This window comes from Peromyscus maniculatus, chromosome 1, assembly GCF_049852395.1.
Source record: "Peromyscus maniculatus bairdii isolate BWxNUB_F1_BW_parent chromosome 1, HU_Pman_BW_mat_3.1, whole genome shotgun sequence".
NCBI classification, from domain to species: Eukaryota; Metazoa; Chordata; class Mammalia; order Rodentia; family Cricetidae; genus Peromyscus; species Peromyscus maniculatus.
Window position 1 is genome coordinate 200,393,258 of NC_134852.1, and position 15,594 is coordinate 200,408,851.

At 43.4% G+C, this 15,594-nt stretch overlaps 1 protein-coding gene across 2 annotated transcripts in view; it reads right to left on the reverse strand.

Moving 5' to 3' along the window:
- The window catches only part of Cfap43 (cilia and flagella associated protein 43), a 97,000-nt gene that overhangs the window by 40,154 nt on the left and 41,252 nt on the right, over window positions 1-15,594 (reverse strand). For both annotated transcript variants that reach the window (XM_042265037.2, XM_042265032.2), the window contains exons 10-14: window positions 14,356-14,436; window positions 11,707-11,855; window positions 3,398-3,501; window positions 1,700-1,840; window positions 261-433 (exon numbers count right to left, since the gene is read on the reverse strand). In XM_042265037.2, coding sequence (XP_042120971.1) covers window positions 261-433; window positions 1,700-1,840; window positions 3,398-3,501; window positions 11,707-11,855; window positions 14,356-14,436 — 648 coding nt within the window. The remainder of the gene's footprint in view (window positions 1-260; window positions 434-1,699; window positions 1,841-3,397; window positions 3,502-11,706; window positions 11,856-14,355; window positions 14,437-15,594) is intronic.

Genomic DNA, 15,594 nt, shown 5'->3' on the forward strand with positions numbered 1-15,594 from the left:
CCTCTGGTATCTATGGAAGAGATTTAATGTCAGATATTTGTAAGGCACTAAATAAATACTCTATCACTTGCATGTTTATCTGACAAGAATGCTGCCTGCGGTATAAGTGTGTGGTCACTCAATTGTATTTGGGATGGATTAACCAGCAAAACTCCGGTGCATCTGATTGAAGGCGATGCTGCTACTGTAATAAAGCCATTTGCTGGTTGAAATTATTAGTCTGCTAAGGCAGCCAAGAGGATCTCTGGAGTCTGGTGTACCTTTTCGGGAAGCAGATAGCTACAGATGTATGGCACCTGGCTGCAGAAGCCGTAGATCTTGTCGCTTTCAAAGCCCAGCACAGCCGAGGACAGGAAGTGCTCCACCTCATACAGGAACTTGTGAATGAAGTCATCCTTCAGTCTTCCTCTTTCGTCCGAAAAGATAGGAGGAGCTAAAGAGGAGGAGAAGAGCAGAGCTCACTGAGCCTGAGATCTCACTCTGGAAATCGCAGGAACAGTTATGAAAGCAAAATAAAAAGTTAAGCAGCTAGGCAGTGGTGGCGCACGCCTTTAATCCCAGCACTCAGGAGGCAGAGCCAGGCGGATCTCTGTGAGTTCGAGGCCAGCCTGGTCTACAGAGTGAGATCCAGGACAGGCACCAAAAAAGGTTAAACATTTGACTAATAGGTGAGAGGCCATTTGGTGATAAAAAAAAAAAAAAATGTTAAAATAATTTACCTCAACCAGAGATACTTAACACTGATAGTCAGTAAACTGTATTTTACAGCCTTTCATTTCATAAGTTATCTTAAAAATTAACATTAAAATAAGCATGATAATACCAAGATTTTTTTTCTTGATTTTTTTTTGATAAAAGTGTTATTGGCCTCAAGCTTGCAACAATCCTCCTGCCTCAGCCTCCTGAGTGCTGAGATTACAGACGTTAGCCCTCCTTCCTTCCCCTGCTTCCAAAGAGCTTGAATGAAAGGCTGGGCCACCATGCCTGGCTTTTTTTTTTTTTTTTTTGGTAGATTCTTAGTTAAAACATAAAAGTACTTTGAGGTTTTTCTTCTTGTTTTCTGTAATTCTATATTTGCAAAATTTCTAGCTAGATAAATTTGTCATCCGAGATAAAAAGAGTATCTGTTTCCTCATGCCTTTTAATCCAGTGAGCTGGTTTTCTAATTCTAGGTAACTCCACTGTAAAGCATCTGAATTAACTGTGAATATTCAAAACTGCAGAATAGGAGCCATCACTAAATGACAGATCAACATAGCATGGCAGCTGTTCTTGTTTCTTTTCTCTCATTAAAAATAAAAATCAAACAAACATTCCTGAGTCCTGAGGCATGGAAGAAAGTCCACCTTTCACACTGCTTAGCTCCCTTTCCTGCCTCCTCGTCCAGTTTTCATTTTTTTTTTTTTTTTTGGTTTTTCGAGACAGGGTTTCTCTGTGTAGCTTTGCGCCTTTCCTGGAACTCGCTTTGGAGACCAGGCTGGCCTCGAACTCACAGAGATCCACCTGGCTCTGCCTCCCAAGTGCTGGGATTAAAGGCGTGCGCCACCACCGCCCGGCCAGTTTTCATTTTTAAAGACTGGCAGAGGGCAGCCACGTTACCTCCTTGCCAGAAGAACACCAACCCAAAAGGAACTAGGAAACAACTATAGCAACTCATCTGGGCCGGGCAGAAGGAGGCGGGCTGCTTGTTTTGCGTCACCTTTTGATAACATGATAGGCAGGCTGAAGAGTTCCAGCCTGCTTCTTCCTACTTCCCTAAGCGAGGACAGCACCAGCACGTCTACCACGTCTGACACCGGGAGAGACACCGTGGATATCTGCAGAATGTCTTTGCTCGTCTCTGAAAGGGAATGGGTTTGAAGACTCTTGCATTATTCTAATTAAGATATAAGAGATTCTACTTTCCCCCAGTTCTCAACATGGTCTTTTGTTAATATTTAATATTTTGTACACACACACACACACACACACACACACACACACACACACACACACACACACCAAGTTGTATTTTTGTGTGTCAAAATAGAGACACTATTCTTCACTCAATCCCTAGTAGCAAATTTTATTACTTGATTTCTACAATGACATTTAAGCAGGAGTTACGGGACATTTGTGATGAACTGATAGGGTGTTTTTCTGATTAGATACCTGAATTGCATTTTCCAGCCAGGTGGATTTAGTCCTGCTTGTGTCTACCGGGGTGCCTTCCGGTGTCTGCCATCTTTGTTCCTCTCATCTGTAGCCTGTGTGTCTATGTCCTGGCTCTTTGAACAGCTGTGCCCCCCAGTTGCAGGGCTCCTGCACTAGGCAGCCTCACATACGGGTGTTCTTGGCATTATTGCATGTGAGGTGGAAATGCATCTGATTCTGAATTTGACCCTTGGGAAATCCTGCTCATTAAACCTGTGCCATGCCACGTTTACCTCTCACCCAACACTGCACAGACAGCACAGCCAGTTTCTTCCTCCCAGCAAGGCACTCGACAACTTGTCTCTACCTTCCATAAAAAGGAAGACTGGGCACAGCTCAGAAAATTCAGTTGCAATGACCTTTTCCTAGATCTTACTTTCTTTCTCTCTTTCTTTTTTTCCTTTTTATTTCCATCATCTCTCTTCATTTCCTGGCCTCGATGGGATGCAAGGGTCAGTCTCGAGTCCGTCTGTGATTTTGAGCCCATTAAGACAACACACCACCAACCACCGCTTTTCATCTCCTTGTGTCTTCTTTGATGCCGTCTCTTCTTCCTGCAGGAGGCCCCGACCTTCAGCTAGGGACCTTCCTGCTATTTTCCTTGCCCTTGACAGTCGCTGCTTTATCTTTCACTCTCTGTAAGCCTACCACATCATCTTGCCATAGACTGACTCCGTTTTCTCACCCATTTCCTCTATGACCCATCAGCCTGTCTCTTCGGGAACACTGGCTGACCGAGCAACACACGGGGACTTCTGAGCCTGTCTACTCACACTTGTCTGAACTTTCACCCACTCCGTCTTCCTTTACCTATTTCTGGGGGATGGTGCAGGCCCCTCACTACTTGGAACATCCTTGGTTTTCTTCACTGCTTCCTACTCTGTGTGTAGTTTCAGTGAGAAGTGAGGAGGATGTCTGTTGGATTCCCAGCTTTTTCTCTCTTTATAATATCAAAATGTTCAGATACTTCACTAATTAATCCAGTAGTTGATATAAGACCTTTTAACATCAAATGCATACCAGACAACTCTAACATTCCAAATTTCTCTAAATATAACATGGGAATTTAACTTCTATTTAAAGTATTCTTTTTCAGAAAAATAATGATGTATGCAATTGTTTCGCTATAATTCAAATTTTTAACTTTAAATTATTTGGTGTAAAGTGATCTAAGTTTAAAACAAATAAATATGCTGTAGCATACCAGTGTATCCAAAAATCTGAAATGAGTTTGAGGGTTTGGCATCGATGACAAAGATGTTTCCGTCCACTGTACCAACTAACAGAAAAATTCCTCGCTGGTCGTAACTAGGAGAAAAGAAATCCAATGTCCAGATTATGCTTGTTTCATCAGCTTGGTGTAAGTGAGCTTGCATGCTGTGGGATGTCATTCTGTGTGCTGTGAATGTGTGTTGCTCTGACTGGTTGATAAATAAAATGCTGATTGGCCAGTAGCCAGGCAGGATAAGCAGACAAGGAGAATTCTGGGAAGAGGAAGGGCTGAGTCAGGAGTCATCAGTCAGACACAGAGGAAGCAAGATGTCAAGGCAGAACTTAGAAAAGGTACCAAGCCACATGGCTAAACATAGATAAGAAATTCGGCTTAATTTAAGTGTAAGAGCTAGTCAGTAATAAGCCTGAGCTAATGGCCAAGCAGTTATAATTAATATAAGCCTCTGAGTGATTATTTTATAAAAGGCTGTTGGGCTGTGGATGAGAGATTTGTGGGCCAGGTGGGACACAGGAAAATGTTCAACTATACTTGAAGGATGATTGAAAAGAAGTCACTCTTACAGTGTGTGATATTTACTTATATATTCATTTATTTTGTGCTGCTGGGATGCAACTGAGGGTCTTGTGCATGCAAGGCAGCCCATCTACCATTAGGCCACATTCCCAGTCCTAGGGTTTGTGATTTTAAAATATTCTTTGACCTTATAAAAACCTACATCTACATGTTGAGGTAGTCATTCCCCTCTGAGCCAATGTGACCCCAAATTTAACTTGCAAATACATAATCAAGAAGACTCAGGAGGGCTGGGGATGTAGCTCAGTGGTAGAGGGCTTGACTAACACACAGGAGGCCTGGGGCTCAATCCTCACACAGACACAAAACAAAAACAAACATCCAGCCAACCAAAAAAACGCTCAGGAAGGCGGGGCGGTGGTGGTGCATGCCTTTAATCCCAGCACTCGGGAGGCAGAGGCAGGTGGATCTTTGTGAGTTCGAGGCCAGCCTGGTCTACAGAGTGAGATCCAGGAAAGGTGCAAAGCTACACAGAGAAACCCTGTCTCGGAAAACCAAAAAACAAACAAACAAACAAACAAACAAATAAAAACGCTCAAGAAACACATATGCAGATGTTTCATGGTAAATTGGTAGAATGCATTGGCAGAGATTTGCCAGTGATGGATGTGACATCTTAGTACCTTACAACTGCCACATGGACAAAGGGGAGGAATGTAGTGAAGCACTTCTACAAGTTTATCAAAATAGAAAAGAATGAAACAATATGAATCAGAGAAGAAAAATTAAAAAAAAAAAAAGGTCTGGGAAAGAGGCGGCCCATACAAGAAGACATGGTGCAGAAGAGCAAGGGCCAAAAAGGGAAGTCACTCTGACTTCCGCTGCGCTGGAGGCCACAGAGATCAGCAGGGACAGTTTAGACACCATGAATAAATTGATTTAATCTCAGAGATACAAGGTACATTCATGTGCAAAATAATATATGCAAAACAACATGCAAATAGACTTAATAATAGGAATCACCTAATCATCTCAATGGACACGAAAAAGGCTTTGACAAAGTTCAATGTCCCTTCATAATAAAAGTCCTAAAAAAAAATCCAAGGAATTCAAAGAACATATCTGTGTATAATAAAGACTCCATAGACCAAATTCTAAAATTTGGGAAACATTGAGAGCATTTCTATTAATACCTAAAAGCAAAAAGGATGCCAACCCCCTCCACTCTATTTAATGTGATGCCAAAAGTCTTAGGACCATAAGACAAGAGAATGAAATAAGAGGGATGAATATAGGAAATGAGGAAATCAAAATATCCTATTTGCAAGTCACATGATACTATAATTAAAAGACCCTATGGACTCTACCAGAAAACTCTTTGATGAGGTAACACTTTTAGCTGGGTAACAATATAAAATCTACACTCAAAATCCAGTATCTTTTATGAAAAAGTGCTGTGAAAGAAACTTAGAAAAATATCCCATTCACAACAGATCAAAAACAAAAATACCTAAGAATAAACCTAACCATGGCAGTGGAAGACCTCTGTGATGAAAACTTTACACACACTGAAGAAAGAAGGTGAAGACATAGAAGATGGAAGGCCTTCTGGGTTCATGGATTGGCAAGATTGGTGTGTGACAATGTCTCTATTACCAAAAGTGGTCTTCAGATGTGACACAATCCTCATCAAAATTTCTGTGACTTTTTCCACAGAACTAGAAAAACATAATCTTAAAATTCATATAAAAACACAAATGATCCCTGACTACAAAGAGTCATTTTCAAATACATGTTTGCAAAAGTATTCCCTGTTCCTAGACATCAGGGAAATGCAATGGAAACTTCTTTGAGGGCCTACCTCATCCCAATTGATATGGTTATCACCAAGAAAACAAACAAATGCAAGTAAGGACACAGGGAAGATGAACCCTCATTTGCTGGTGGTGGGGCTCTACACTGTGTAGCCAGTATGGGAATAAGTACAGAAGTTTCTTAAAAAACTCAAAGTTGAAATACTATTTGACCCAGTCTTGGGTAGCAGTTTCCCTGGAGATTAACATCTTCCATCTAGAAGGCAAACTTCTGAAAACCCTAGGTGTAGAAAGGAGTGTTCGAGTGTATGAAATAACAGGGTATTTTAGATCAGATGTTTCCAGGAAGGTGAAACAGGATATTCTAAGGGAGGGTGAAACTTTCTATATTGCAGCAAAATGTGTTTAGGCTTAGGCAATAAACAACTCAAAAAAAGCTTCGAGAAGTCCCTGAAACTGACCAGGTTCACTTGGTCCCTTCCTTCCAAAGCACATGCAAGCAGTAAGTCCTGCTGAGAGAGTGGCTCAGTCTCGTGAGGTGCCCTCGGGAGTCTCTGCCCAACCCCAGTAGCCTGAAGGAAAGAGACCAGCTGAGGTGCATAGAAGACACAGAGGCCAGTCACGCTGCCTGGAAGAGGCTCAGACCAACTGAGCCCCCTGCAAAGGGCCCTCTTCTCCCTGTTGAACTTCCTACAAGCTGTGCAGTGCGCTCCTGGTTTCCAGCTTTTGCGAGCTGTCCCATTCTTGGGCGGGCTTTGGTGATGCGGTTGTCTTTGAGTCATTTCTGCTTCCTATAAGTAATCCTCATCCTTAGTCCTGTAAGGAACTCTGTTGGTTGGATTTTGTCTGCTTGGTCAATTTGACACAAGCCAGGGTCATCTAGAAAGAGAGAACTTCAACAAAGACAATATCAGATTGGCCTGTAGGTAAGTCTGTGGGGGCATTTTCTTGACTAGTGATTTATGTGGGAGGGCCAAACCCACTGTGGGTGGCATTATCCCTGGGCAGATGGTTCAAGGCTGTATAAGAAAGCAGACTGAGAAAGCCAGTAAGTAGCAGCATTTCTCCACTGCCTCTGCCTCAGCTCCTGGTTCCAGGTTCCTGCCTGGACTTCCCTTCACCATAGACTCTAATCTTTAAGATGAAATAAACCATTTCTTGCCCCGTTCCCTCTCTTGCAAAAACAAACAAACAAACAAACAACCCAAAAACCAAAAAATAAAAAATAAAAAAATAAATGACAGCTCATGCTGGTGAGGAAGCAGAGCAAGGAGAACCCTCATCCATTGCTGGTGGGAGTGCAAACTTGTACAGCCACTATGGGAACTGTGTGGTGGTTCCTCAGGAAGCTGGGAATAGATTTACTTGCAAGAGAGGGAATGGGGCAAGAAATGGTTTATTTCATCTTAAAGATTAGAGTCTATGGTGAAGGGAAGTCCAGGCAGGAACCTGGAACCAGGAGCTGAGGCAGAGGCAGTGGAGAGATGCTACTCACTGGCTTGCTCAGTCTGCTTTCTTATACAGCCTTGAACCATCTGCCCAGGGATAATGCCACCCACAGTGGGTTTGGCCCTCCCACATAAATCATTAGTCAAGAAAATGCCCCCACAGACTTACCTACCTACTCCAGCTATATCACCCTTGGCCCTTGGGCATATACGCAAAGGATACTTCATCCTACCACAGAGACACTTGCTCATCCATGTTCACTGCTACTCTATTCATAATAGTCAGAAATTGGAAACAGCCTAGATGGTCATCAATGGATGGATGGATAGATGAAGAAAATGTGGTAGATTTACACAATGAAATATAACTCAGCTTCTTTGGGGCTACAAGAATATATTATAGAGATTCAGATGTGTATTAAAGCTATACTTTGACCGGCCAAGGGTCTGTCAAAAGGCAGACCATTTATTATGAATAGTTGGTGTTATCCAGCCTTTAATATTCCAGCTGTCTTCTACTATGAAATTCTTGCCTGCCCAAATATTTCCAGACCTGCTGAACTCCTAGGTTACTAACTCCCTCTGCTGAACCTAGGAGACAAACTGGCCGGAGATGAATAGCTTTGTTTCTTGTGCAAATGAAGCTCAGACCATCTCCTCACCTTGAGGCCTAGGGGCTCTCCAGAGCAATTGACTGAGAACAAAAGAGGTTTTTACATATCAAGGTGTGAGGTGGAACAGCATTCCTGAGGAGGCAGAGAACCGAGTGCCCAGGGAAAGAAAGGGCAGGCATTTTCTGTAGAAAGAGACAGAACAGCATGGTATGCCAAAGAAAGAAAGACAGGTTCTGTAGAGGGTAAATCAGATCTCGGATAGAGTTTTCTGAGTGCCAGGAGTAGAGAGTAGAGGAAATGGAGAACGAGGAAACAGAGAGTTTAGTCATTAGCAGGACTATGAGCTAGGGAACTGGACGCAACTAAAACTATGTAGACAGGATTTCAGACCAGAGAAACAAAGTAAATAGATAAAGAGCTTGGTATGTCTAGAGTTATTCCTGCCCTGAATGCCTGACAGAGCCATAGCTGTATTGATAGAATTTTGTCTTAGAGGGATAAAGTTAACAGACATAAGAACATAGTATAGATAGATTTTTTCCCCCCTCAGATGTCCCATGCTAGACGTAGCAAAATCCCCAGGACCCTGGGAATTCAGTATCAGCTATGAAAAAACAAACACACAAAAAAACAAAAACAAAAACAAAACAAAACAAAAACCATGAAATTCACAGACAAATGGGTGGAGCTAGAAAAAATGATCTTGAGTGAGATAACCCAGACCCAGAAAGACAAATACAATACGTATTCACTTATATGTGGATGTTAACTGTTAAATCGTCAATAAGTAAGCTACAATATGTATGACCACAGAGGTTAGGTCTTGGGTAAGGGACTAGGAGAGATGGATGGATCTCCTTAGGAGGGGAAAATAGAATAGATATGGATAGATGAAAGAGGAGATTGGAACAGGAGGACCTCATAGGGAGAGGGAGGAAAAAAGGAAGAAAGGGAGGGAATATGGGGAAGAACTGCTAAAACTTAGGGGTGGTCATATGAAAATCTAATACAATAGAAGCATACACACACACACACACACACACACACACACACACACACACACATATATATATATATATATATATATATATATATATATATATATATACATATATACTTTAAATTACAAAAAATGGAGGAGACAGAGCCCCAACTGGATATCTCTTGTCACCAAATGAAACTTCCAGTACTGGAAATGGGTTGCATCTAATCAAGTTGTTGGCCAAAGGGACCCCATGGGAACCCCCAAAGAACCCAGGCTATTGCCAAGGCTGTTGGTTGCTCTCCACAAACTGACGGCAAAGCTCCATTGCTGAAGACATCACCTATGCAACACCTTGAACATGGAGAAGTCGAGCTGGGGCCTGCACCGTGCCTTCACCCCCACTGACTATTCATATTCCCCCGTTCACAGCACAAGAAGGTGCTCTTGTTGCTACCAAGGGAGAAAGGTAGACACCAACCCAGCTACAAACCCTTAAGTCTACAACGGTGACCCACCTGTAAGATGTGCTAGTGCAACAGTGGCACAAGGCTTGAGGAAGTCACCAACCACTCTCTGATTGGATTTACAGCCCACTCCATGAGACGGAGTCCATCCCTGGCTAAAACTTGAGGCTGGGTAAGTCAGAGACCTAGGGGAAACCCTAGTACTACTTCTGCTAAAGGAACGCAGCCATAACATGACTCCTAATGGCTTCCTGCTATACTCATAGATCAGTGTCTTGCCTAGTCACCATCAGAGAAGCTTCCTCCTGCAGCAGATGGGAACAAATACAGAGACCTAGAACTTGACAGTGTGTGGAGAGTGAGAGACCTTGGAACACCCAGTCCGAAATGGGATGTCTCCACAAATGCCCTGCCCCCCTTAGGGCTCAAGGAACCCTGTGGAAGAGGAGGTGCAAGGATGGTCAAAGCCAGGGGGGGTGGGGAACACCAAGGAAACAAGGCCTTCTAAACGCAGGGGGACCGTCGCACATCTGAATTCACAGAGACTGGCGGCATGCACAGGGCCTGCGTGGGTCTGTGCCAAATGGGGTCCCAGTGCTCAGAGAAGTGGACATGTGCCCCCTCCCTATCCGAGAAGCTGCAGATGCTATCTCCAACTGATAACTACTCACAAATGGATAAGGAATTCTCCCCAACAGTCTCCCTGGGGATACAAACCACTCTTAAGGGTAGGCCCCATGTCCTTCAGTAGATGGCCCACACAAAAAGAATTCAGTGGCATCTTTGGAGATTCTTTGTCTCAATGTTTAGACAGGACATTTATTTTTTAAATTATTTTATCTTATTTACATTATAGGCACTTTTCATATATATTATGGTTTCCATGTTTGTGTTTTTATGGGCTTCCTCTGTGCGTGCGTGCGTGCGTGCGTGAATCTGTGTTTCTCTGTCTAGATGTATTTTTTTGTGTGTTTTTTCCTTGGCTCTTTTTCTTCTATTTGTTTTGTCCTATTCTGATTTGTTTCTGTCATATTTTATTATTATTCTTTAGATGGCTGTTTGTTTTCTAATGAGAGTCAGAAAGGTGGTGAATTCTGATGGGAGGGGAGGTAGGGAGGCTCTCAGAGGAACTGGGGGTGGGGAAACTGTAATCAGAATATATTGAATGAAAATACCTATTTTCAATAAAAGAAAAAGAGTAAAAAATAACTGTAAATGAAATCATGACCTCTTTAAGAAAATGGGTGAGACTGGAAACTGTTATGGTAAACTAAATAGGCCAGATTCAGAAAGACAACACTACATGCTTTATCTCACATGCAGAGTCTAGATTTTAGTGTGTGTGCATGTGTGTGTGCGCATTTGTGTGGTGTGTGTGTTTGTGTGTGTGTGTGTGTGTGTGTGTGTGTGTGTGTGAGAGAGAGAGAGAGAGAGAGAGAGAGAGAGAGAGAGAGAGAGAGAGAGAGAGAGAGAGAACAAGAAGGGTCATAAGGAAGGGACAAAACTAGAGGGAAGAGAGATCTTAAGGAGGGAAGAAAGAAGAAAATAATGAACCATGGAAGCAGAAAATGGATCTTGAGGGCAGCAAAGGGGAAGGGAAATGGGAACAGAGGTAAATGAAAACCAAGTATGAAAATGTTATCATGAAACTCATCACTTTCTATAATAATGTTAGAAACCAGCAGAAATCTCCTTGAGAATATTGCTTCAAAGGATTTGAAATAATTTAAACATCCATCAGTGTACTACTGTTTGAGAAAAATGATGAAACGTGGCTAATGGAACCCCATGCCATCGTACAGAAGCATGAGGCTGGCCTTTAATATGGATGTTGAACATTCTCCAGTGGGGCTGGCGAGACAGCTCAGTTGATAAAGTGCCTGTCCCTCAAGTATAAGGACCAGAGTTCGAGCCCCAGAACCTGCCTGAAACAAAGCCATAGTGGCATCTGTACATGACCTCTGGGCTGGGGAGGTGGAGACAAGATCTCTGGCCCTCACTGGCCAATCCACCTAGCCTAACCCCAACAGTGAGTTCCAGGCCCAGTGAGAGAACCCATCCCCCCAAAACAAGTTGGATGGCATCTGAGGAAATACCTAAGACTGGACTCTGGCCAACATGCTTGCACTCATTCATGCATCCTCACACAACAGCACACACTCCAGCCTCTCTCATTATTTGAAGACCATGTAAGTGAAGAGAAATTCTGGTCTTTTGTTTATTTGTGGATAAAAACGTCTTTGAAAGGTGATGTTGAAAATAGATTATAGGCTGCTCCTGGGAGGGAGCTGTGTGTGAGACTTCCTACTCTGTGTGCCTTTGTACTTTTTGAATGCTGAACTGAGTGGGTGTTCAAAATAAATGACATGTGTAAAACTGAAAAAACCGACATGCTTTGCTGGAGCCCCCTGCTGGTAGGCCTGATGACAGGAGATACTTACGTCAAGATCTTCACTGGTGACTCGGAGAGGAAGGTCCTGTGAATCACCCGAGGGAACTCCACGTTCTGGGTGTCCAGGAAGTATAGATAGCCATCCATTGTCCCCACGACAGCTGACAAGGAGGAAGGGGAGCATGCTAGAGCTGTTGCCTGTTTAAGATAAAACCCCAGAGAATGAGGCCTGCTCCATACACAAGACACCTACTGGGCTGGGCATGTAGCTCAGGGCTGCAGAGCTTGCTCTTAGCATGCTTCAAGCCCTCTATTTCATCCTCTGCCTACCCTCACCCCACCTCAAATGCTTAGAAGTTTTGAAAAGCCTGCAAGCTTGTTATGGTACATATTTCTTCTCAGAAAGTCAACATTCCTGAAATGGTCAGAGTGCAGAAGCAACCACAGGAAGATCTATGTGGTATTTTTATGTTAAAAACGAGAATAATAGGATCTAAAGGGGATTTAAGAAAACTAAGCTGTAGTGTCACAGGGAAACACGGGGTCCCTCATGTCACAGGGAAGTATGGGGTCCACTTATGGATTATACATCTCATATATAAAGGGATGCAGAATTGGACTCAGGGAGAAACCCAAGGACATATTTATTGGGGTTTGATAAAGAAAACAAGAGGGCAAGCCAGACGGAGATCTGTCAGCTGCTGTGAGGACAACAAATAAAAGTGGGCTGATGACAGCGTCCAGATGAGCACTCAAGGCTCCGACTTTCAAACAGAGCTTTGCCTGAGTTTGTGGTGCAGTGTGTGCATGTGTGAGGGTCCACATACATGTGTGTGCATGTGTGAGGGTCCACATACATGTGTGTGCATGTGTGAGGGTCCACATACATGTGTGTGCATGTGTGAGGGTCCACATACATGTGTGTGTATGTGCGAGGGTCCACATACATGTGTGTGTATGTGCAGTTGTAGGCCAAAGATGGTCATTGGCCGTCTTCCTCGATTGCTCTCCACCTTATACACTGAGGCAGGGTCTCTTGTTTGAACCCAGAGCTTGCTGACCCAGCTACTCCAGCCAGCCAGCTTGCTCCACTGAGGCCTGTTTCTGCCTCCCACACCTGGGAGTACAGATGCCCATCACATCTGCACAGCATTTACATAGGTGCTGGAGATCCTGGTCCTTACAGCAGGCATTTTAGCCACCGTGCCCTCTCCCGGCGTGTGCCACTACCTGGCTCCCTTCAGTGGGCTCTTATTACATAATAACTGAAAGCCTTTATAGGATAAGACCGAGAGAGAGGGAGAGAGAGAGAGAGAGAGAGAGAGAGAGAGAGAGAGAGAGAGAGAGAGAGAGAGATGCTCCTCAAATTATCCACTGAAATACTCCTCCATTCTACAGCTGCAGTGAGCTACTCTAAACAGCAGTGGCCAAGGGAGTCTCATGTCCTCTCACGGGCGACAGACAGCAAGGGAAGCTTCTGCAGTATGGGCATCTAGCCATGGTGGTGCTGGGCTGGGCTCCTTGAGAACTACTGCCTAAAGTGTTCACAGGGAAACAGCTACGGCAGAGGCAGAAATATTTGGCCTCAGCATCACTGGGTCTGTACAGTGATCATTTCTCTGTAGTGCAGTGGGATCCGCCATAAGGAAAGACCCGTGTCTCCCAAGCACAGGCTGGATCACAGCTATGTACCAGGCTGGACCACAGCCTTGTACCAGGCCTGGCTCGGAGCTCAGTGAAGGCTGAGCAAGACCTGACAGTGACTGTATTCTGCCTTGTCCAAGAGGAGCAAAGTGAATCCTGGTTATACGGCCTCCTGGGGATATTGTTACCCACTTGCTTCTTGTCCGCAAACAGAGATGGATATAGAACGTCTCTTTAGTTCTAGAAGTTCTCATAGAAACTGATACATACAAGCCTTTGTCACACAGATTATGTAGTGTTCTATATTTCATGGCTTTTAAGACAAGACTTTTTATTATTACTTTTCTGGGAGGGTAGGTATCTTTTTTTTTTTGCAACTTGTAACATTATATGGCATGATGCTTAGTATCATTTCTTATATAATTGATTGAGATAAATCTTTTATAATTGAGATTTTTAATTTTGTAGGAGAGAAGGACTGGAATTTCCCTACTTTCTAGGATTCAATGGAAAAAAATCCGGCACCATTATTATTTATTAGGTCTTTACATTTTTTACAATATTTTTATGCAAAATGTACTGTGACTTGGGCAGAAGTGATGGCATCTTGAGGAATGTGTCGTGGGTGTTTGCCAGCTGGTATCTAGATGGCTTCCTTCTACAAAGGTCTTGAATATCCGTGGAGAAATCCCCTCCCATAACTTCTAGGGCTTGGGATGTATGTGACCTATTTCCAGGGCTGAGCTTATGTTGATTACTGTTGCTGGTCCTCTTACAGGGCTTGCTCCCTTAGAAGACACTCTTTGGGACCTTCAGAGAGGGGGACCTTCTGCTGTGTCGTCATCCCCCTCCTTCAGGCTGGTTCCCTTCTCTGACACTGTGGGGTGAGGTTGGCACTGTGCCAGGTGAGTAGGACTAAATCGGGGCTTCTCAAACTCTGTGTGGGTGAAACAACACAGTAGCGAGGATTTCCACAGACCCCCGAGATGGGAACTAGAAAGGCGAGTGGAATTGGAATAAATATTTTGAACACTGATTTGTCAGGTACACTTACTTGAGTTCCCAGAAGAATCTTGCTTATGCAAGTGCCATCCTCTATCCACAAAAGAGTGACTTCCCCTGAATTTGTGAGCGTCTGTAGGAGAAAGACAGGCGACAGTGAGTGGAGGGCTGGAATCTGCTGTGCAGCACATGCTAGTGGTCTAGTGTGTCAACCTGGGGGCCAGTTAAAAGCTTCACTGTGTGTGTGGGTTATTAATAATTTATAAATCCAATTTCAATTCTTATTTTCTGAAGAAATGTCAGCCGTTACCTTTTCCTCTATCCTCCTGCTTTCTTCTCCCTCTCCCCCTCTTTGTCTCCCTGAAACAAGGTTTCATACAAAACCCAGGCCAGGTTTGAACTCCCAGTCTCCCTGTGAAATATTCTTTTACACTGTGTGAATACATGTCACTGTGATTGGTTTAATAAAGAAGCTGACTGGCCTACAGCTAGATAGGATAAGGTTCGGTGGGAGAACCAAACTAGGAGAATGCTGGGGAGAAGAGGGGCAGAGTCTCAGGAGTCAGGAGGAGATGCCCTGAGATGTAGATGTAGGATGGGAAGCATGTAGATGAGGTAAACAAGCCTCAGGGCAGCACATAGATTAATAGAAATGGGTTTATTTAAGTTATAAGGGCTAGTTAGTAAAAAGCCTAAGCTACTGGTCGAGCGTTTATAATTAATATTAAGTCTCTGCTGTGGTTATTTGGGAGCGGGTTGGTGGAACAAAAAACCCCACCTACATCCCCCGTCTCCCTTCCCACATGCTAGGATTACAGGCACAAACTATCATATTTGGCTCCTTTTGTGTCTTTAAAACAATTATCTTCAGCACTTGGGAGGCAAAAGAAGGGGATCTCTGTGAGTCTGAGGCCAACTGGCCTATATAGTGAGTTCCCCACCAGCCAGGGTTGCAAAGTAAAGATATACTCAGTGGGAAAAGACACTTGCTACCAAGCCTGATGACCTGAATTTGATTCAGGGACCCACGTGGTGGATGGAGAGAACCAACTCCCACAAATTGTCCTCTGACCCCCTTATGTGAGGGCATGTATGTACATACAACAAATAGATAATAAATAATAAAAATGTAAGAAATAAAACAAGTTATCTTCTTAACATAAGCTTTTATTGATTATTTAGGAATTTCACAACATGTACCCCAATCTTGCTTATTTCTTAGTCCCTCCATATTTACCCTTACCCTGTAGTATCCCCCCAAAAGAAAATTTTAAAAAATATTAATTAAAAA